General features: G+C 35.9%; 1 protein-coding gene across 8 annotated transcripts in view; it reads left to right on the top strand.

The window, feature by feature from the left end:
• LOC106868939 (myotubularin-related protein 10-B) overlaps positions 1–22,504 on the top strand; it is a 190,685-nt gene that overhangs the window by 80,303 nt on the left and 87,878 nt on the right. For all 8 annotated transcript variants that reach the window (XM_089363636.1, XM_089363635.1, XM_089363632.1 and 5 more), the window contains exons 4-6: positions 416–500; positions 17,744–17,873; positions 20,809–20,896. In XM_089363636.1, coding sequence (XP_089219762.1) covers positions 416–500; positions 17,744–17,873; positions 20,809–20,896 — 303 coding nt within the window. The remainder of the gene's footprint in view (positions 1–415; positions 501–17,743; positions 17,874–20,808; positions 20,897–22,504) is intronic.

The following is a 22,504-nucleotide window of genomic DNA, read 5'->3' as shown; positions in this document are numbered from 1 at the left end:
AGAAATTTTATTTATTAATTTTGCTTAGACTATGTTTTAGAGAGGAAGAAAAGCTTTATATATATTACTTTACTGATGTATATTACTTTATTAACAGCACTTGGCAGATAAAATATGACTAGGTGTAAAAATTTACACTTTTTCACACACTCACCCTACATACTTTTGTGTGAAGAATTAGATAGAGAGGTAATATTCAATGATTTATGGATACTTATAATGAGTGACTTGTATGTAATAATTTGAGAAATTTTCTTTGATTTGTATCAAGTTTAGATGTTCAAATGAAAATGAGAACCTGCAACTTTAGTCTTTATAGAAATAAATTTTAATACATAATTAAATTTCGATCGGATGTATAAGTCATGTTAAATTTTTCTAATTCCAAATCAAAATTTTTTTTCTTTAAATTTAGTTCCTCAAGCAAATGAGTCAACATGCCTTTCCTGACAAGAATAACCTCTTTGTGCTTAATTATAATTTAAAAGTGAAAGCAGATGGTAAGCAAATATTTATTTGATATGTATTTGAATGCAATTTCCTCCCTTTTCTATACATTGGTTTGTAAATAAACCAAACTAAATTCATTTAAAAGAGATATCACAGTTTCACATCATGAACAGGTGATCAGGTTTATGAGTTTGCATTGAGAACAAAAGGAGTGTAATTCTTTAGAACATTGTAATACATAAAGTTTTATAGTTTTGCTTTAAATAATAAATTATGTAAGTTAGTATCATTTTTTATGCTAAGTGGAAATTGAGTTAAATAGAACTTAATATGGAAATAAAAAGCAAGTATCAAGCAGGAATTGCATGTACATCAAGTACACTCCTTTTATCGACTTTGTGTTTTATAATAATAAACAAGCTGCCTTGCATTATTTCTTGTTAGGTAATCTAGGTGATAATTTCTACCAGTATGCTAAGTTCACTAAATTGAAGGTATGCATTTCAGGAAAGTGTGTGTATAATCATGAAAATAACGGGGGAGGAAGAGTGTTTAAAATTGAGAGATGTGGTTTGGTGAAGGAAGAGTAAAAAGTGAAAGGAACCAAGATATGAAATTTGCCCAGCGGTTGGTAGAACATGGTTTTCAGAACAGGAGATACACAGGGTATTCAGAACAACAAATTATTGCTGATAAAAATGTTCAACAAAATGTAGTGCACAAGAAATAGATTTGATAATACTAAATGATAATGGAAACATGGAAACATCAATATTGTGTTTATATTTTTATACCCACACTGAATGTTTATTTAAAAAATAATTTTGAAGAAATTAAGTATTTTGTTTTGTAAATATTTAATGATAACCTAGTAAATACATTATTGATGTTGGGGATATATATTTTGTTTCCTCCTGAAGTATGTGTTATCATTCTTACAAAACTCATACATACTTGTCATAAGCTACGTCAATCTTTTTCTTAATGCAAGCTAGTTTTTCTCAAAAAGAAATTCAATATATTATTACAGATTTTTATTGTATGTCCTTCCTTCAAAAAACTTATACTCTTATACATGTGCTTACACAAGTAATATTTAAAAGAAACAGAAACTTCATATATCCAAAGCATTTATTTTGAAATATTTCTTTTGGAATTTATGAAGTAATTTTTTTTTAATGTTCTCATACACATAATTCACAAACGTATATATATATATATACATAGATGTAGTCATGACTATGTAATTAAAAAGTCTGCTTCACTACCGTATGGCTTCATGTCTGTTTCTACAAGTCTTGGCCTTTTGTCCTACTATAGCTTCATTTTCACTTAACCCAAAAGTGGAATGTGGTAGACAGAAACTATGTATCCCTTGTCAAAAGTGTGTGTTTTGTGTGCATATATGTGTATATTGACAAGGTATTACATTGAGTGAAACAAATAATGATATCTATTTTACCCAGGCTACATTTCTTTGTGCTTAGTTGTTTTGCTTTTCTCCTTTTTCAAGGTTGATAAAATAAATAGCAGGCAACATTCCTGGGTTGAAACTTCTTGGAAGCCTTTGGACAAACAAAGCAAAACTTCTTGTGATGAACATCTTGTTAACTCTAGCTGGCTTTACTCTTGGTTTTCCATATTAATTACATGCACACACATTTGCTTTCTCTCTCACTCACCAGTCCACTGACTCTTGTTAATTCATATAAAAATATAACTATTGCATGAATAGGAATGAAACTTGGTGATAGGATGTAATGATTGCTGGTGTACACTGGGAATGTGGTTTGGTACTTGTTTTTGACTTACCGGTTGTAATGTCACTATCAACTGCTTAGGCAGGTTGAATATTGGTAAGCTGATTATATTTCTTCAGGAAAAAATTGAAAATACTCAAGAGGCTTTCCATAGGGCCTACATCACCAACAAAAGCATCAATGCAATAATGAACTATGTGATCACTCTACTTCCGCTCAGAATCAATAAATCCCTATATAAATTCCATACTGGTGTGTATAAGTGACATTGAATCTTCTCTCTGATTTATGCTTTCCGAGTTAATTTCCCTATCTCTTGTTATTAATGTATAATGTCACTGAATTTAACTCACCGCTTGAGATATACATACTATGATGCTCAAAAATCAAAGCAAGGAAAAAATTTGCAAACATTAACTGAATAAACAATACAAATACATTGTGTGCAACAGGAAATATTTTGACATTCTAAATTGATGCTAAACTTTCTCTCATACAAAAGAGTTCTTAATTCTTGTTTCTTGGCCCAAAGCAACATTTTTTGAATTGGAGTTACATACTATTGATTACCCAGTAACAGTTTTGATTACTTGAGGTACTGTACTTCAAAAGTTGGTGTTTTTTCAATTCACTCCTGTATTTGTGTCATCAAAAAGTGATGGCATTTTAGAAGAAATAAGCTGAAAATAGTATTTAATAAATGCATCATCATCATATACATTCCATATATTGGTTGTGCTGGCAGACGGAAACTTGATGTGAGAAATCAAGTCACTAATTATACTCACTCAGAACCAAGCCATTAGATTGAATTTGATAAAGGTAAAAGTTAATAAAATGCAGTCAGAGAGCAAATTCAGCAATATTAACCATTTCCTAACCAAATCTCCCAAATATTCTACCTGTTTATGTTCAAACCAGTAAGATCCAGCCTATTGCACTCATTTGACAGAGTAATCTGAATGCTAAAGGATTGAGTGCAGTATGCTACCACAAAAAGAGTAAAAGCAAAGTAAGACTATGTTGGTAAAAGAGTGCATTGGGATGTTAGCAGAAAAGTGGTATGAACACAAGCTAGAGGCTGTAATAGAGAATAACAGTTACAGGATTTTATGGAATATCTCCATAAAGACTGGCCATCCATAAGAAGACTAAATATGATTGTAGAGAACAGTAAAATGTGTAAGATCATAGGCTTTACAATATTATACAAATATCAAAAGAAATTGTAAAATATCAGGATCTAGCCTGAGAGATGAAGAGACTGGGGACATGAAGATGACATTTATTCCTGTAGTAATTGGTATACTTGGCACAACACCCAAACTGCTATCTAAGCAGCTGCAGGATACTAGAATTGAGACTTGCATTGTTGATTTACAGAAAACTGCAGTCTTATATTTTGAAAGAATTCTAGGAAAATTCTTGAGATTTGAGGTGACTTGTCATCAAACCACAAGACAAAATCCTTCAATAATAATAATAATAATAATAATAATAATAATCCTTTCTACTAAAGGCACAAGACCTGAAATTTTTGGGGAAGGGACCAGTCAATTACATTGACCCCAGTGTTTCACTGGTCCTTAATTTATCAACCCCAAAAGGATGAAAGGCAAAGTCAAACTTGACGGAATTTGAACTCAGAACGTGAAGACAGACGAAATACCACTGTACCTCTTGCCCAATGTGCTAACAATTCTGCAAGCTTGCTGCCTGTATAATAATAATAACAATAATAATAATAATAATAATAATAATAATAATAATAATGAAAAGAATAGTATTGGAGGGGTCGATGCATACCCTGTGCGCAGATAAATTTTTTCGCAAATTATAGTGTGGCTTACAATGTGTTACTTACCCATGCTTTTTAATTGAACTAAATTAAGCCTTGTAAGTGTTTGACTAAAAGAGGATTAGAAGTGTAAGTAGATGACAGTTAAAAGTAGACTTGATCGATGCCTACGCCAAATGCATATGAGTAAAATTTGCATATGACTAAATGAATTATTCAAATAATAATCATAATTATAAAAAAGAAAGTGAACAGAATGAAATACTTATAGAAAATATTGCATAGAATTTGAGAAGTGTTTTGAGTGTCTTTCAATGATGGCAGGTGAATCAAATGTACTGTAGTTCATTGTAGGATATAAATAATATGACCACTTGCCTATCGGGAAATTTGTAAGTTTGAGTTTTAAAAAATGTTTATCTGTTTTTTTTTTTTAGTATCACCATTATAGGTATTTATACTCTGGTGAAATTAAGAAATCAACTCATAAATAAATGAAACCCTCGAACCTATCACTGTGCGCGCGCACACACACACACACACACACAGTTGTATATCTATGTATATATGTATTCACACATATCTATGTGCATAGGTACACCATGATCTATGCACACGCAGATGAGGGTCAAATCAAATGATATATATGTGTACTGTTCTGTGATGGTAACATCAACAAAAAAGTACTCCATCTGGTAAGAGATAAATAGTATTTAATAGACATAATACATGTTTTTATGTGTTAGTAATAGATTCTTGTGCTGAGAACATGCCAAAACAATGCATATAAATTCTTTCACAAAAAATCTGCACGGTCAAAACATTTTGATTCACCTGTATGCCAGTTTTGAGGATAATCAAACCAAATCTTCATCATTTGAAGCTACTCACCTAGTGAGTACTTCTGCCAAATTTGGTGAAAATCCATTCAGCCATTTTCCAGTAATTTTGCAAACACACAAAGATGAGTGATTACAATACCCTGATTTCGCTTACACATGCAGGATAATAATGATGATGATATAATAATAATAATGATAATAACAGTAACATCATCATCATCATCATCGTTTAACCTCCGCCTTCCATGCTAGCATGGGTTGGACGATTTGACTGAGGACTGGTGAAACCGGATGGCAACACCAGGCTCCAATCTAATTTGGCAGAGTTTCTACAGCTGGATGCCCTTCCTAATGCCAAATAATAATAATAATAATAAATATGCCAGTGCCATCTAACTGGCTTCCATGTCAGTGACATGTAAAAAGTACCATTCGAGCATAGTTGATGCCAATGCCGCTTGACTGGCCCCTGTGCCAGTGGCACATAAAAAGCACCCACTACACACTCATAGTGGTTAGCATTAGGAAGGGCATCCAATTGTAGAAACCTAACCAGATCAGATTGGACTGTGGTGCAGCCTCCTGGCTTACCAGTTCTCAGTCAAACCATCCAACTCATGCCAGCATGGAAAGCGGACGTTAAGTGACGACAACGACGATGATGAGGATGATGATGATGAAAAATAATGGTAACAGTGGTAGTGGTGGCAATGGTACTCACAGTCATCCTCTTCTTCAACAACAATACAAAAGTAAAAGGTGTATTAAATATATAACTAATTATGATACAAAAGTCAAGTGTAGAGTGTTGGCTGTATAGAAACATGGGTTTTGGGGGTGCGAATAAGGATAGGTATAGGTGATGTACAGTGATGTTCAGAACAGTTCAAAAGTTAGATGTTCAATAGCTCTGTTAATGGACAAAAGTTTGGAGGGGTTTAAAGAGGAGTCTAGAATAATTATATCAGTATTAGAGTAGTGCTTCATGTAAAACTCATAAGATATAGACATAACTTAGGAACTAATGTAGGATCTAACCTAAGAAGAGTCGTTATCCAGAATAGCTATTGAATAATGATTTTAAGTGATGTCAATAAGTAGTTCATTACACTTATTAACTTGAAGGTCATTAGTGATGATGTTGGTGATGGCCTCACATAAATATAATGTATATGTCAGTCTAACTGGGTGGTAGGAAGGAGCAGAATCAATGACAGACCACTTGATTTTAGACTTCACCTTGATTTTTGTTTAAAAATATATTTGACTCAAGAAGTAGAGAGTCACTGTCTGTCATTGTTAAATTAGAGAAGATGCATAAAAATTCTATTTTTTGTAAAACCAGCTGTGAAACCTATGTAATACTTACAAGGTGGTATCAAAAAGTTCCCAGACTGGTTATGTTTAATAAAAGATAACTTATTTACATAAGTTTTAATATTATCTCCTTTGAAAAAGTCACCTTGTGCAGCAATACCCCAGTCCCAGTGTTCCTGCCACTTCCAGAATCCAGCTTGGAAGTCGTTTTCAGTAAGTGAGTGGAGAACCTTCTGCGATTCACTCTTGATCTTTACAACAGCGTTAAAACAGCAGGTGCTAAATCTGGCAAATAGGGTGGGTGCAGAAGCGATACCATGTTGTTTTTGGTGAGCTCAGTAACAGGGTGCATTGTCATTATGAAGAATCTAATTCTTTGCTCCATAGATCCAGTCACTTTTGTTGAATGTCTTCCCTCAAAAAAAATATTGCAATAGAATTCTCAATTGACAGTCTGGCCCAGTGGGATGAAATCTCAATGCACAATATCTTGGATGTTGAAAAAAACGATGAGCATGCTCTTGATTGAGCTGTGGCTCTGTCATGCCTTCTTCTGTTGTGATGAAGAGCTTTTCCATTGTGACAACTGCTGCTTCATCTCAGGGTCATACCCATAGACACAGCTCTCGTCACTAGTGACGATTCTCAACATGAAGGATGGGTCATCAGTGGCATGCTGATGGAGATCTTGACAGACTTTGACACAATGTTCTTTCCGCTCAATGGTCAGCAGACGGGGGAACAAACTTGACAGAGACATGCCACATGTTCAATTCAGACGTTAGGATTGCCTGCACAAACCCATATGACAGACCAACAACATCAACAATGTCATTGATTGTTCTCCAACAATCCTCATTCACAAGCTGATGAATTATCTCTACATTTCCGGGGGTGACATTTGTGGTAGTATGCCAAAGTGTCGGTGCAGTGCTGAGCAATCCTAGCACTAGTCCAGGAAAACAGCTACTGACTGTATGCTCAGTCTGAGTGTGTTATGAATATTAAACACAGAACCTAATTTATTGGGTGTGATGTGGTCTGTAGCGGGAGACTGTGTAGTCACTTTTTTATGTGAGATGAGTTCACAGCATTACTATGAACCTTAGCATGGTGTGTTGAATCAAATTCTCAACCATGTGTGTGTATAGAAAAATTGGTAAAAAGAGTACAATGAACATTTCGTGGGGTGTGGAAAATACAACATTTCAGACAGAGTCCTTCAGCAGGAAAAAGTTAACAGAGATTTATTCAATGAGAGACAGTTGAGTTTTACATCCTCTAAGTTAGAAAAACTGGCCACAACTGAAAAGAAATGTAGGACTACAGGAACTCTATACACGAACAAGATGAGACAGTAGAAAGAAACAGAGTATATAAGCATGGAAAATGGCTGTTAAATTATGATGGTATATGAGCATGTTTGTGTGTGTACATATATATATATATATATATATGTATATATGTGATTTTATATTATTAATTCATCAATAATATATTTAGGAAATCAATATTTAGTATTTCAAAAGATATATATCCAACATAACATGGTAGCATAATAAATTTAAAAGTTTAAAACATAAAAATAAAAATACGGAATATAAATATCGATACATATAAAAATCTAAAAATAGATAAATATATGTTTAAACATATATTTATCTATTTTTAGATTTTTATATGTATCGATATTTATATTCCGTATTTTTATTTTTATGTTTTAAACTTTTAAATTTATTATGCTACCATGTTATGTTGGATATATATCTTTTGAAATACTAAATATTGATTTCCTAAATATATTATTGATGAATTAATAATATAAAATCACATATATACACATTTATTTGCTCAAGATAATTGAGCACTCAACATAAGTTCAATTATATATTCTTTTAGAATATTTCTTTTAGAATATTACTTATAAAAGTTATATATATAAATATATAGAAGATAAAGAGAGCAATGGTAAGGTTGGAAATATATTTTATGGATAGGGTCTTACAGCTGTTTCTGGGAAGCTCCAGTACTTCCCTTCATCGGAGACAGAAATAGTAAAGGAATCGATTATTATATCAATAAGCGGAGAGTTTTAGTATGAAGTGATAGTGAGTGTGATGCGCTGAAAAAAGAAAGAAAGAGAGAACAGTACTTGGAGTGTAGTTTCATTCCAGTAGTAAGTATCCGTGTAAAGTAATCCTTGTGGGAATAATCCGGAGATAGTTGCTGCAGCAAAGGCTGAGATAGCAGAGGTGAATATATGCCACATTGTGTCCGTGGTATTTTGCTTGTGTTTACTTGAAGGATGCCCAAGTCAAGTGAGAAATGTGCGTAGGGTAAGTAGGTCAAGTCTTCAAGACAGAATGGGAAGAGGATAGAGGAAAGATTCAGGTGGAGAATGGTAGTGGTATATTTTTATGGTCAGTTGATCTGACTGGATAGTGAGGGGATGAGGTTAAATAGTTTAGTGAGGAGGAAGGAATGCGCAGAGACAGTATAAAGGTGGTGGGGGTATGGGTGACAAACCAAGAACAGTAATAAAGGGAGAGAGGATAGGTAGTTAGTAGTATCATATTCTAAAAGATAGCTAAACCTATTCATAGACAGTGGAATTGGGATTTAAAGTAATCAAAGCCTGTATGTGGTGGTGGTGTTATTGTCAAGTAGAGTGTAGAGGAAGTAGATTTGGGAATATATATACAGTGGTGATAGGATCGAAAGGGAAATAAGTCTATTCAAAAGATGGTAAAAGATGAATGTTTTTGCCAGGTCGAATAGGTTACCTATGGGGAGCCGTGCGATTATGTTGCGTGATTGTTTGTGCATTTTTGTTTGTGATAAAATTTAAATGTATTGAAAGAGCGGTGATTGCAGTTGCTAAATGCTTCATTATATCGATTAAGTAGAGTGGGAGAATTGTATTTTAAAATATGGAACGCCTCCATTAGGCAAAGCTTGCAGTTGGAGCGCTGGCCCTGGTATGGAGTTCCAGAATCTAATATGGACCATTTTAAAGTATATTGGGTATTTGTGCTTTTGAGGTGATGAATGTGATTGGCTAATGTTGTAGATTTACTGTGTTTGTTGTATCTAAAATAGTGCAAATGGGCTGCTTAGCGATGTTTGAAGTTTTTAGTTGCACCTATGTATGTAGCAGTAGAGTTATGTAATAGATTTCTCACGGTGCATTTATATATTACGTTGTATCTTACGCAATGTGTTTGAAGCGGGCAGATAGTCCCGGAGCGACAGTTACAAGTATATGAGGCTTGAGGGTTGCGTCTGTTGGTGGGTGAGTTATTACTATTGGAGGATATGTTATTGGGGGATGTGTAAGAATCTAGATCAATGGAATTATTGTTATGGTTATTTGTCCTATCATTGTTATTATTGGTATTGTTATTATCTAGAATATTAATGAGTTGGGATCTACTATTTCTATAAGGTTGTGCTCTCCTGACGATTTCCCATTTAAGATTAAAATCGATACCATTTTCCTTCAATTCCCAAATTTTATTAGATGATGATGTGCTATTGGCTTTATGTTTACGTCTAAATGAAGAAAAATGATTATATAATCGTTGTTTGCACACATCTACAAAATGACTTTCTAAAATGAAATTCCATTATGCAGCTGAGGAGTACATTTTCATTGTACATTTTATGTAGTGTTCTCACTACATGAATAAATGGAGCTTGTACGAAACGTACGTACTGCTATAACCTATTGAATTTTTGTTGCTTTTCTTCTAATATATATATATATATATATATATATATATATATATATATATATATATATATATATGGGAAAGCCCCCGGCCCATCAGGAATCACTGCAGAGATGCTCAAAATATCTGGCAGTGTTGGCTATAGCCTAGTCACCCATATTACGAACCAGGTGATACACGAAGGAGTCATACCGAATGACTGGTGTAGCAGCATCATAGTCAACTGCTACAAAGGTAAAGGTGACGCTTTAGATACAAATAATTACAGAGGCATCAAGCTGTTAGATCAGGTTATGAAAGTTACAGAGAGGGTCATAGCCCAACTAATTAGGGAGCAAATCAATTTAGATGAGATGCAGTTTGGGTTCATGCCAGGTAAAAGCACTACTGATGCCTTATTTCTAGTAAGACAGCTGCAGGAGAAATACCTAGCCAAGGATAAACCTCTGTACCTGGCTTTTGTTGACATGGAGAAAGCCTTTGACAGGGTCCCCCGATCCCTTATCTGGTGGTCAATGAGGAAACTTGGGATAGAAGAATGGTTAGTGAGAGCTGTGCGAGCCATGTACAGAGATGCTGCCAGTAAGGTGAGGGTTGGAAATGAGTACAGCAATGAATTCCGGGTAGAGGTAGGGGTCCACCAAGGTTCCGTCCTCAGCCCCCTCTTATTTATCATAGTCCTCCAGGCAATCACAGAGGAGTTCAAGACAGGTTGCCCCTGGGAGCTCCTCTATGCTGATGACCTTGCCCTAATTGCGGAGTCACTATCAGAACTAGAGGAGAAGTTTCAGGTGTGGAAGCAAGGTCTAGAATTGAAGGGCCTTAGAGTCAACCTAGCTAAAACCAAAATCCTAATAAGTAGGAAGGTAGATAAAACACAAACCCCTTCAGGTAGATGGCCCTACTCAGTATGTAGAAAAGGAGTAGGTAGTAATTCTATAAGATGTACCAGGTGCAAGCTATGGACACATAAGAGGTGCAGCAACATCAAAGGCAGGTTAACTAGGAAGTTAGTTTTTGTTTGTGGCAGATGTTCAGGTGCAATAAAGACTGTAAACAAACAGGAAACAACTTCTATCTCATTCCAGGGTGAAAAACTAGAGGTAGTCGATAGCTTCCGCTATCTGGGCGACCAAGTTAGTAGTGGGGGTGGGTGCGCTGAAAGTGTAACTGCTAGAATAAGAATAGCCTGGGCAAAGTTTAGAGAGCTCTCACCCCTGCTGGCGACAAAGGGACTCTCACTCAGAGTAAAAGGCAGACTGTATGACGCATGTGTACGAACATCCATGCTACATGGCAGTGAAACATGGGCTGTAACTGCTGAGGACATACGTAAGCTCACAAGGAATGAAGCCAGTATGCTCCATTGGATGTGTAATGTCAATGTGAATACCCGTCAGAGTGTAAGTATCTTGAGAGAAAAGCTGAACATTAGAAGCATCAGTTGTGGTGTGCAAGAGAGACGATTGCGCTGGTATGGACATGTGGTGAGAATGGGTGAGGATAGCTGCGTGAAAAAGTGCCACACCCTAACAGTTGAGGGAACTCGTGGAAGAGGTAGGCCCAGGAAGACTTGGGCTGAGGTGGTGAGGCAAGATCTTCGTACATTGGGCCTCACCGAGGCGATGACTACTGACCGAGACCTTTGGAAATGTGCTGTGCGTGAGAAGACCCGGCAAGCCAAGTAAGATCGTTGCCAGTGCCCCTGGACTGGCTCTTGTGCGGGTGGCACATAAGATGCACCATTTTGAGCGTGGCCGTTGCCAGTACCGCCTGACTGGCTTCCGTAGGATTTTCGAGCGAGATCGTTGCCAGTGCCCCAGGACTGGCCTGTGCGTGTGGCACATAAAAGACACCATTTTGAGTGTGGCCGTTGCCAGTATCGCCTGACTGGCCTTCGTGCAGGTGACACGTAAAAGCACCTACTACACTCTCTGAGTGGTTGGCGTTTAGGAAGGGCATCCAGCTGTAGAAACTCTGCCAAATTTAGATTGGAGCCTGGTGTTGCCATCCAGTTTCACCAGTCCTCAGTCAAGTCGTCCAACCCATGCTAGCATGGAAAGCGGACGTTAAACGATGATGATGATGACGATGATATATATATCATCATCATCATCATCATCATTTAAGGTCTGTTCTCCATGATGGTATGTGTTGGACGATTTGACTGGAGCTTGTAAGCTAGATGACTGCACCAGACTCCAATTGTCTGTTTTCACATGCCCTTCCTAACACTTTACAGAGTGTACTGGGTGATTTTACCTTACATCAGCATGTGTGCTATTCATGTGGTACTGCCACAGGTGCTTTTACATGGCACTGACACAGGTACTTCTTACATGACACTGGCATGGGTGCACTTTACATGGTGCTGGCATCGGTGCTTTATATGTGGTGCTAACATGGGTGCTTTTTACATGGTACCAGTACCTGCAGGATCGCGAAGTTGCTTGCAAGGCAAGGACATCTCAGCTGAGAGAGGGAGAGGAACTTATGAAGGTGGCTTTTTGCCAAGCAAGTGGTTGGAGTATGATAGAAGGTCAGGGATAGCTGTCTTAATACAGAGGAGGTACTTGGCTACCCCAATAGGACAAATAAGTAGAGAGAGGTGGGGGGAGAGAAAGATAGAGACAAAGTGAGAGAGAGAGGGAGAGAGGGCCTATCCACAGGGAACAGTCGGTGGGGAAGTATAAGTAGCATAGAGGAGATATCCCATAAGAGTGTAAAATGAAATATTTAGGGATAGAAAGTGATGCAGGAGCCTGTAGTGGGGGTTTGGGGGAAATGGTTGTGGGTGAGTTTTGCCAGAGGGGAAGGGGTGGGTTGTGGCCATAGAAGATGTGCCTGTATGTATGGATGGCCATAGTTTTACTTAACTTCACATATCTTTTCAAACAGCAAATATCAGTCCCTTATCATCTCACCAACGTTCAATATCTGAAGAACTTTTCTTACTACTTCATCCCATGTCTTCCTGGGTCTTCCCCTTCCACAAATTCCCTTCACAATTAGAAATCAACACTTGTTTATACAGCTGTCTCATCGATACATATCACATGACCATACAAACACAGTCTTCTCTCTTGCACACTACATCTAATGACTCTTATACCCAGTTTTTCTCTTAAATCATTTACACTCTTCCATACATGCATGCTGACATTACCCATCCAGCAGAACATACTGGCTTCATTTCTGTCAAGTTTCTGCATGTCCTCTGCTATCACAGCCCATGTTTCACTGCTCTGTAGCATAGCTGTTCATACACAAGCATCATATAATATGGCTTTCTCTCTGAGGGAGAGACCCTTTGTTACCTGAACCACCCTATTCTTATTCTAGCAACTATGCTTTCAGAAGATTCTCCTCCACTGCTAATTGGTTGTCTAGATCAGGGGTTTTCAAACTTTTTGACTTGCGGACCCCTTTATATTTCAGGCTTTACCTTATAAACGCTTATGAAATTTATACATAAATATTTGCTTAAAATAACATATATTTTTACATTTATTTATTTAACCGTATTTAACAAATAGGTTTATTGTCAATTAAAAGATTTCGATTAAAAAACATATATAAAATCAAATTGCCCATAAAAAGTATTTGCTGTCCACGGACCCCCTGTGGTCCGTGGACCACAGTTTGAAAACCCCTGGTCTAGATAATGAAAACTATCTACTACTTCTAAGGATCCCACTCCCCAGACATTTGAGGAAGTCTATTTTCTGTACATTCCTAGTGTTTATTATACCTGCACATCTGCCACACACAAAGACTACTTTCTGTGTTGACTTTCCTGCGATACTGTTGCACCTCTTTTATGTCCAAGCTTGCACTGGGTACACTGTATGAAGTTTCTACCTCCACCTTTTCTACATATGAAGCAGGGCTATTTCCCTGAAGGGATCAGTGCTTTGTCTGTTTTCCTAGGAATACCATTCACACATGGCAGCGTGTGAATAATATTCTTAAGATCAACTTTTACTCACTCACATCCAATTTAACACTTTACTGCTAATTCAGTTTTAGCTCAATCTTAATTCGGTTTTTTGCACTATGATGGACCAGTGGTAAGCTACATTTTGACATAAAATAATCGAAATTTGGTTCAGTAGAAAAAAAGTTATGATAAAAAATGTATAGCCAAAAATGGGAGAGTACTGCCTAATATTTACTTTGACTCGTGATTTCTCAGTTATTTAAAAGAAAAACTATACTTTAATTATAACTATTTAAAAGAACTCAATGAGTAGAATCTTTAAATGATATTAGATAGAAAAAAAGTTATGCAACCAAAAAATTGATAAATAACACCTAAAACTGACTTTGATTCAAAATATCTCAGGTATCTGAAAAGTGAACTATATTCTAATTATACCCTTCTAAAATAACTCGATGAGTAGAATCTTTTGGTGAAAACCTTGTTAAAAGGTATTATGCAGCTTTAAGTGATGAAAAAACCTGGTAATTTGTTGTGTATATATATTCACATATGGCAGTAACACCTAAAATTGACTTTGTAATTTCTCAGTTATTTAAAAGAATATCTATACTTTAATTATAACTATTTTTAAAAAATCAATGAGTAGAATCCTTTGGTGAAAACCTCATTAAAAGATATAATTAGAAAAAAAGTTATGCAGCTTTAAGTAGCCAAAAAATTGGTAAGTAACCCCTAAGATTGACTTTAACTCAAAATATCTCAGCTATTTGAAAAGCAAACTATACTTTATTTGTGTTCAAATGAAAGATCTCCACCAGATGTATCTTTTCTTGCTAACCCCATAAAAATATATCAAAGCGAAAAAAGTTATGCAGATTTCAATAATTGCCAGTTGTAAATATCTGTCTTATATGCAATTACAAAGATACTTAAATGATAATTTATCTGTACAAGGCAATCAGAAAATCCAGTCTATAATTGTTTTGTTCTTTAGTTACCTTCTCTTCTAATTCATTTGATTCCTCATTGCTCATAATTAGGAGGAATTCCAACCACGTTTCATGGTTCGCTACCTCAAAAGCTCCTTTATAGGGGATCCAGTAGCTAAAGACATCATCAGGAGAAATCACATCTGGTTTTGGCCCCTACTCCTCTACCATTTTCGACGTGGTGGAGCCCCTCTTTCAGAGATGTCTTCAGTTCTGGTGTCGAATATGTTTCTTCTTTCTCCCTTTTCCTTTTGTTCTTTGGTTTCTTCGATGCAGTGTCAATGAATGTCAGTGGGCGAATGATCATCCTGCCAAACTTCCCCATTAGATACTTGCTGGTAGGCTCCGCAGCCAGCACCAGCTAACTGTCACATGACACTGTCTAAGCTTCAACTGACCAATGGATGGGAAGGGCATGTAGTTTTAGCCCATGTCCTATCTAAACCTGCCTTCCAACAGTGTTGTGTTAGTGTCATTTCCAGCAACCAGAACCGACCATCTGTTTGGTGGTACAAGCCTTCGAACCAGGAGGAGGGTGTGCTATGAATGAGATCGCTACCTTGGCCCACCTGTCAATCCACAATACTGCTTAAGTGTCAGCCAGCCTCATCTAGCGATGCTATTTCCCAGTCGGCATGTTATGGCTTTCAAGCCATTTTAGGTCTTCTCATTTCAGCCATATATAGAAGCTGGCTTTGTCAACTGCCTCCTGTTATCCTCCTTATTACTTTTCTCAGCTCTGAGTTCGAAAATGCAAACTTTCTTTTAAATAACATTGCCATTTTCCTTTCAATGAAGCCTCTAGTCCCCACTGTCAGGTGGTAATACTCGACAGTCCATCTCTGTTCTCCACACTCTTCAATTAATCTCTCATATCTCTTCTCCTTCTGTTGCTCTGCTTTGGCAATGTTCTCTTCCCATGGCATTGTCAGCTCTAGCAAAATTCCAATTTTCCATTCTGTATTCCATAGGATTAAGTCTGGTCTTTTTTGTTTTTATGAGTGGAAATATTAACAGTCTTTCCAAATCCACAGCCAGCTCCCAGTATCCCTTCTAGTTGTCGTGTTTCGTATACTTTATTTGAAGGCCTGGCCTTATGTCCTTTTCCCTCCTTCTGGAAGTACATCCTTCTGCGCCTTTCTTCTTCCTCCTTTCTCACTTCGTGTACCACTGCCTCTTTCATCTCTTTTACACTACTCATGCAAAACGGCTTGAAATTGTGCAACCCTAAACTAGCTCTTGCTTCTTGTGTCACTCCAACTATATCGGCATGCCTTAGCTTTCCAATTGTCCTGTTTACTGCCTCTTCAGCTTTCCATTTCCTCCCTGTTCGTACCTTTGGATGGTTTACTCGGATGTTCTGATCTTTTGAATACCTTAGCATCATTACTGTCCTTGCTTTTCCTGCCTTATACTCTTCAGCGATTGATGTTATTGGTAGTTGCAGCATGGGTTTTCCATATACTTCAGTTGTATTCAGTGGTTTTGGAAGACCAAACCATTTTCTGATATACACACTGCATCTTTGTTCCATCCTTTCTACTCTGCTTGAGGCTATTTCGTGCATTTGCAATGGCCACATTATCCTTGGGTACAGTCCAAATTGTGGTATCCAACATTTGAATTTCCCTGATAACGTTGTTTTGTCAATTGCCTTTAGCCCCTGTTCCACTAAATCGTGTGTTTCTTTGCTTTGCTTCTTATCATTTAGTAAATCTCTGTACTATCTGCCGAGACTCTTTACTGGTTGTTCTTTCACCGTTGGTGTATCTTCACCTACTATCCTGAATTTCACTTCTTTTCGGACTTCTTTCACAAATGCCATGCTTCGAGATATTTTGGCTTTGAATTTCATTTTTGCCCATCCTATTAATTCATCCGACCGTTCTAATGTTCCATCTGCTGCTTCTCTGATTTTTAATAATACACTAACGTCGTCCATCAAAACCCTTAATGGTGTTGTATATAATTTTTTTTTTTTGCTCTCTTTTTAAAAAATTTTATTTCTCATAAATATTAATTTTAAAATTAATTCTAAATAGGCATATTTTATAATACTCAATGTAAAGAAAGTGTTCTTCAATTTAGAATTTCTAACAAAAATGAATAGGCATCAATAAGAAATGAAATAATACAAAAAAGTAAGCTAAATTTATTATTAGAATAAAAATTACTAATTTTTCTGCATTGCCTGTGAAATAAGTGGACTAGAATGAAGGATGTGAGCAAGGAATAACAATATTCTTAAGTGTTTAATAAACCTGGAACGGTACAGGACAAGAAGTAAGCCTAAAATAAAAGAGCTTAAAATATTGCAGCTAAAATAAAATTTGAATAGGTTGTCAAATAAAATATTCAAATAAGCAAAGCCATTCAATACCAATCAACCATCTTTCACCCAAATTATTTCACTATTGCTTGACTAAATAAATTTTAAAGTATTTTAATACTAGAATGAAAAATGCAAGCAAGGGGTAGCAATATTTTTAGGTATTTGATAAACATGGAAAAGTTCCTGTTTCTTTGAGTTACCTAAATGTGTACCACCCAATTCACTAGCTTTCATCATCTCTTCTTTACAATGCTGTTTATATACTTTCTAATCTAATATCTTTAGAACTGCAATGCTCTGAAACTGTTCTTCTACCCTTGTTTTCTTTACAGTCAGTCTTTAGCTGAATATTTACTACATTAATCACACCATTCTAGATGGTCCATCTGAAGTTATGTTAACAATATCAACTCTTCAAACTAATTTTGTTTTTATTTTTAGGTTGTTCCTTTAATTGTTGAAATATTCACATTATTTCAATAACTGAAAATATGCTATATCATAGGTTTAGTCACAATTTTAAAAATGACCTTCATTGAGAACCATTTTAGAGTTTTATATAATAATTCTTCTATTCTTAGAATTTTCTGCTGAACCACCTATGCCAATGTTTATTCAGCAAAAGGACTGGCAAGATGAATTAACACGAATTGATCAGAATCCTAATTGGTATGTCACTAGTGCAAATGAAAATTTTCAATTGTCTTCCAGGTAAGATTATGTAAATTTATGTAATGTTTTTAATCAGAACTATCTTTCGTTTAACTTTTCTTTGTAAACCAGGTTTCCTCTTTTCATGAAAGACAATGTTTATCCATATTTAATTGTTTTGATTCTGTAACAGTAGAAAATATCACTATTAGACATGAAAGACTGGCTCAGTGCAAAGCATTCAAATACCTAGGCAACACTGTCTCATATAATGTACAACTGGACCAAGAAATCATATGCAGAATGAGCAGAGCTTGTGCTTCATTTGGCAGGCTGCAGAAGAGGCTGTGGAAAAATAAGCACGTTTCTGTATGTGTCAAATGTAAGGTATATCAGGCTATAGTGCTTTTTTCCCTGTTGTATGGAACTGGAACACAGACAGTCTATAAAGCTCAAGTAGGCAAGTTATATGCATATATGGATGGGACAGCTATGATGAATCATGATTATTACTCTCTTTGACAAAATCAAGAATGAAGAGATCCTACAGCATGCTGGTCTACCTCCTATGTTGGAAATCCTTCTTGATAGAAATTTATTTTGGTTGGGTTACATACACAGGATGGACAATAACAGATTCCCCAGACAAATCTTCTGCTCACAACTATTCAAGAGAGAAAGAGACCATGAAAGACCTAGACAGAGATTTAAAGATATTGCAGAAAAGGAATTTGAAGTGGAAAGGAATTGATCATAATGGTAAGCTCAAGTGAAAAACTGACTAGTATGGAGAAAGCTTATCAAGTCATGCCATAGCCATGAACAATCATATTTATGATAGCTGACTGCAGATATTACCATAAAAACCCATGTAATTTGCACATGTGTAACTTACGCAGGTGATTTTCAGGATAAAAATTGTTGAAAAAAATTTTTGTTTAGCAGATATCACAAAGAAAGCTATTAAATTACAAAGTGTTTGTTTTGTTTATAATAAACTTTATTTTACATTTCTTGCCCACAAGAGATTATATCCGATCTTTAGCATACTTCTGTATGTTTTCTCAAATTACGATCACAGAAAAAGTTGTTGATAAAACAAAGCTGATAAATATGCACAAGTGTTGCAAAATAAGTTTAATTACCAATAAACATCAGCTTGGCTGACACTTTACTCAACCGACAGGGAGGTAACTGATCAAACTGATTATGTAAACAGAATACTGATTGGTCAAAAGTGTCTTCTTGTCTCAAGCTCTGATTTTCTGCTAATTCTTGTCGGTACCTTTGATATGGAGTATCAAAATTTTTATCCCTTTCACACTTACAAAATGTCAAGCAAATTTAAAAGTTTGTCATTACTTTTTTAGCCGGGAGGCCAAACTGATAGTTTGGTAACCCACTAAAATAAGCATTAAAAATCAAAGGGAGAAAATAAACAGCCTTGCAAGTTTAACTCAGTGTTTATTGAAACAAGTGAGGTGCAAAATTTAAGAAGCAACTTGTTAGAATATTCACGTCTGTGAGGAGACATAAACAAGAATAGCAAAAATCTACTATGCCAAAAGAACTGGTAATGCATACATTACAAGTGTTCTATGAAGAGAGCATAAAATTACTGTGTAATTCAACAGGAATCTGAAACGACATTAAACATTGCATAAGGTAAATGAAGGTTTCTGTAGGAACGCAAAGTCATATCCACTTAGTGAATTTACATGCGCAAGGATGAATTATGATGTCGTCAGCATTAGATGCAGTAAGAGCTGGTAGCAGCGATGTCGGGTGTGATGAATTTCATTGTCTTAATACGGAGAAAGCGAGCAATAGCTTCCTGGAGGCAAATGCAAGCTAGACTTCTTAAGCGGAGAAGAACTGATCTAATTAAGAAAATTTCTGGGCTCAATTGCAATAGGTAGAAACTTCAAGCAATGTAAAATATGTCCTGGACCGTGATTACCAGCATGAACGTCAAACTTTAAAAGTAGTTAACCATTTAATGATTTTAGTAAATTTTACTCTCTTTTACTGTTTTACTTGTTTCAGTCATTTGACTGTGGCCATGCTGGAGCACCGCCTTTATAATCGAGCAAATCGACCCCAGAGCTTATTCTTTGAAAGCCTAGTACTTATTCTATCGGTCTCTTTTGCCGAACCGCTAAGTTACGGGGACGTAAACACACCAGCATCAGTTGTCAAGCGATGCTGGGGGGACAAACAGACACACAAACACACATACATATATATATATATATATATATACGACGGGCTTCTTCCAGTTTCCGTCTACCAAATCCACTCACAAGGCTTTGGTCGGCCCGAGGCTATAGTAGAAGACACTTGCCCAAGATGCCATGCAGTGGGACTGAACCCGGAACCATGTGCTTGGTAAGCAAGTTACTTATCCCACAGTCACTCCTACGCCTATTTATACAGAAAATGTAGGCATTATACCGTCCAGCATAAATAAAAATCAACTTCATTATATTTTTTTTTGTAGAAACCTCTTCTGATATTAAATGAATCAACTTCCGGTATGAATGTTTACATTTGTATGTCATTTTTCAACAAAAACAATTTCTAAAAAAATTCTGGAAATGATCTACTCATGTAATTTATGCACCCCCTAAAGTTTATTTTTGTTTTTGCCGAAAAAGTGCATAAATTACATGGGTTTTTACGGTAGTTGTTTTGATTAGTTAATTACTGAAAAACCAAGAGTTGTGTTCAAGAGATTGAGAGGAAACTAGAAGAATCTGTTTAGGGTATGAAACTATCTTCATTTGAAAATATTTTCTCAGGAACTGATTTGTATAGTCCCCCACTCTTTACGACATCACCCTTATCTTTGTGGTAATTAACTCTTGAAGGAGAGTAAAAACTAATAAGTGTAAGAGATAGGCTGCAAATGGAATCTCGACTTTTTGTAATGTAATGATCTTAGATAATTATAATTCCTTTTTCATTCTTTTTTTTTGTTTCTTTTTTTTTTCAGTTTGCCTGAATATTTCATTATTCCAGAAAGTTTAAATAATGAAAGTCTTACTGAGATGGCCATGGCATTTGATGATCAAAGGCTCTTAGTGAGTTTTTAACATTTTTAAATGTTGTTGTCAATTTTTCAAGTTTGTATAAGTAAATTAAGTAATCGATTTCAAAATCTTTAGGCTGTTATTTGTTGATGAGAAATAACACTGCAGTTTTCTAAAATTAGCAACATAATCATTTTTGACTATTTTTTGGCATGTTTATTCTGATATTTTATTACTGTATATACATTGTCATACTATCTTTTGATATATTTTCTGACTATTATACATTAATGATCTGTGTGCAATAACATATATGTTATTGTAATGTGATACCATTACAATATTTACAATTGTATCTGTATCTTACTAAATGTTATTTTTTTTTAAAGTAGACTAATACCTTTGACACAGCTTCTATTCTAAAAGTAATCCTGAAGAAGACATTTACAGTTGTAAGGATATGTTTGTGTGCATGTGTGAGTGTTGTTAAATTCAACAGGATTGCTAAAAATGTATTACAGAATTTATTGGCAACCTTAATTTGTACTGAATGCATTAGAGATTAAATGAAGATATTATGAACTGTATAAAAATGTTGGGGGTATTAGCAAGTGGAAGAAAAAGTTAAGGCTGCGGACATTGGAAAAGATTCTATCTAAACTTGTTCACAAAGATCATTGAGAAAGAAAACTAAATTTTTATGACAGGATCCTAGTGCTGTCCATAAACTAGAAATTAAGCTGACAGATCATTATCATCATCATTATTATCGTTATCGTTTAACATCCGTTTTCTGTGCTGGTATGAGTTAGCTGATTTGACTGAAACTGGTAAGTCGGAGAGCTACAACAGGCTCCAGTCTGTTTTGGCTTAGTTTCTACAGCTAGATGCCTTTTCTAACACCCTTCACTCCAGAGAGTGTACTGAGTGTCTTTTATGTGTCACCAGCATGGATGCCTTTTACATGTGACTGGCACTGGCCACAACTATGATTTCACTAAGCTTGTGCCTTCTCAAGTACAAAAAATTGTCAACAGTCTTGGTCACTTGTCATCACCTCCATGAGACTCAACATCCAAAGATTATATTTCACCTCCTCATCTCACTTCTTCCTGGGTCTACCTCTTCCATAGGTTCCCTCCACTATTAGAGATTGGCATTTCTTTATGCAGCTGTTCTCACCCATACGCATCATGACCATACCAGTAATGTCTTCTCTCTTGCACACTACATCTGATGCCTCTTATACCCAATTTTTCTCTTAAGACATGCATATCCAGTGGAGCATATTAGCTTCATTTCTTTGAAGCCATCACATGTCCTCTGCTGTCACAGCCCATGTTTCACTGCTATGTAGTATGGCTGTTTGCACACAGGCATCATACAATCTGCCTTTCACACTGAGGGAGAAGCCCTTTGTTACCAACAAAAGTAGCAGCTCTCTGAACTTTGCCCTACCCGTTCCTATTCTAGCAGCTATGCTCTCAGAGCATTCTCTTCCACTGCTGATTTGGTCACCTAAGTAACAGAAGCTGTCTACTAATTCTAATGAGCATTCGACGAAGTCTATTCTTTGTACATTTCTCATGTTTATTGTGCCTACACATCTTCCACACACAGACTGCTTTCTCTGTTAGCCTTCCTCTGATATTCTTCACC

The sequence above is a fragment of the Octopus bimaculoides genome, chromosome 15 (genome assembly GCF_046866305.1).
Source record: "Octopus bimaculoides isolate indiv1 chromosome 15, ASM4686630v1, whole genome shotgun sequence".
NCBI classification, from domain to species: Eukaryota; Metazoa; Mollusca; class Cephalopoda; order Octopoda; family Octopodidae; genus Octopus; species Octopus bimaculoides.
This window is presented reverse-complemented; position numbering and strand designations above follow the sequence as displayed.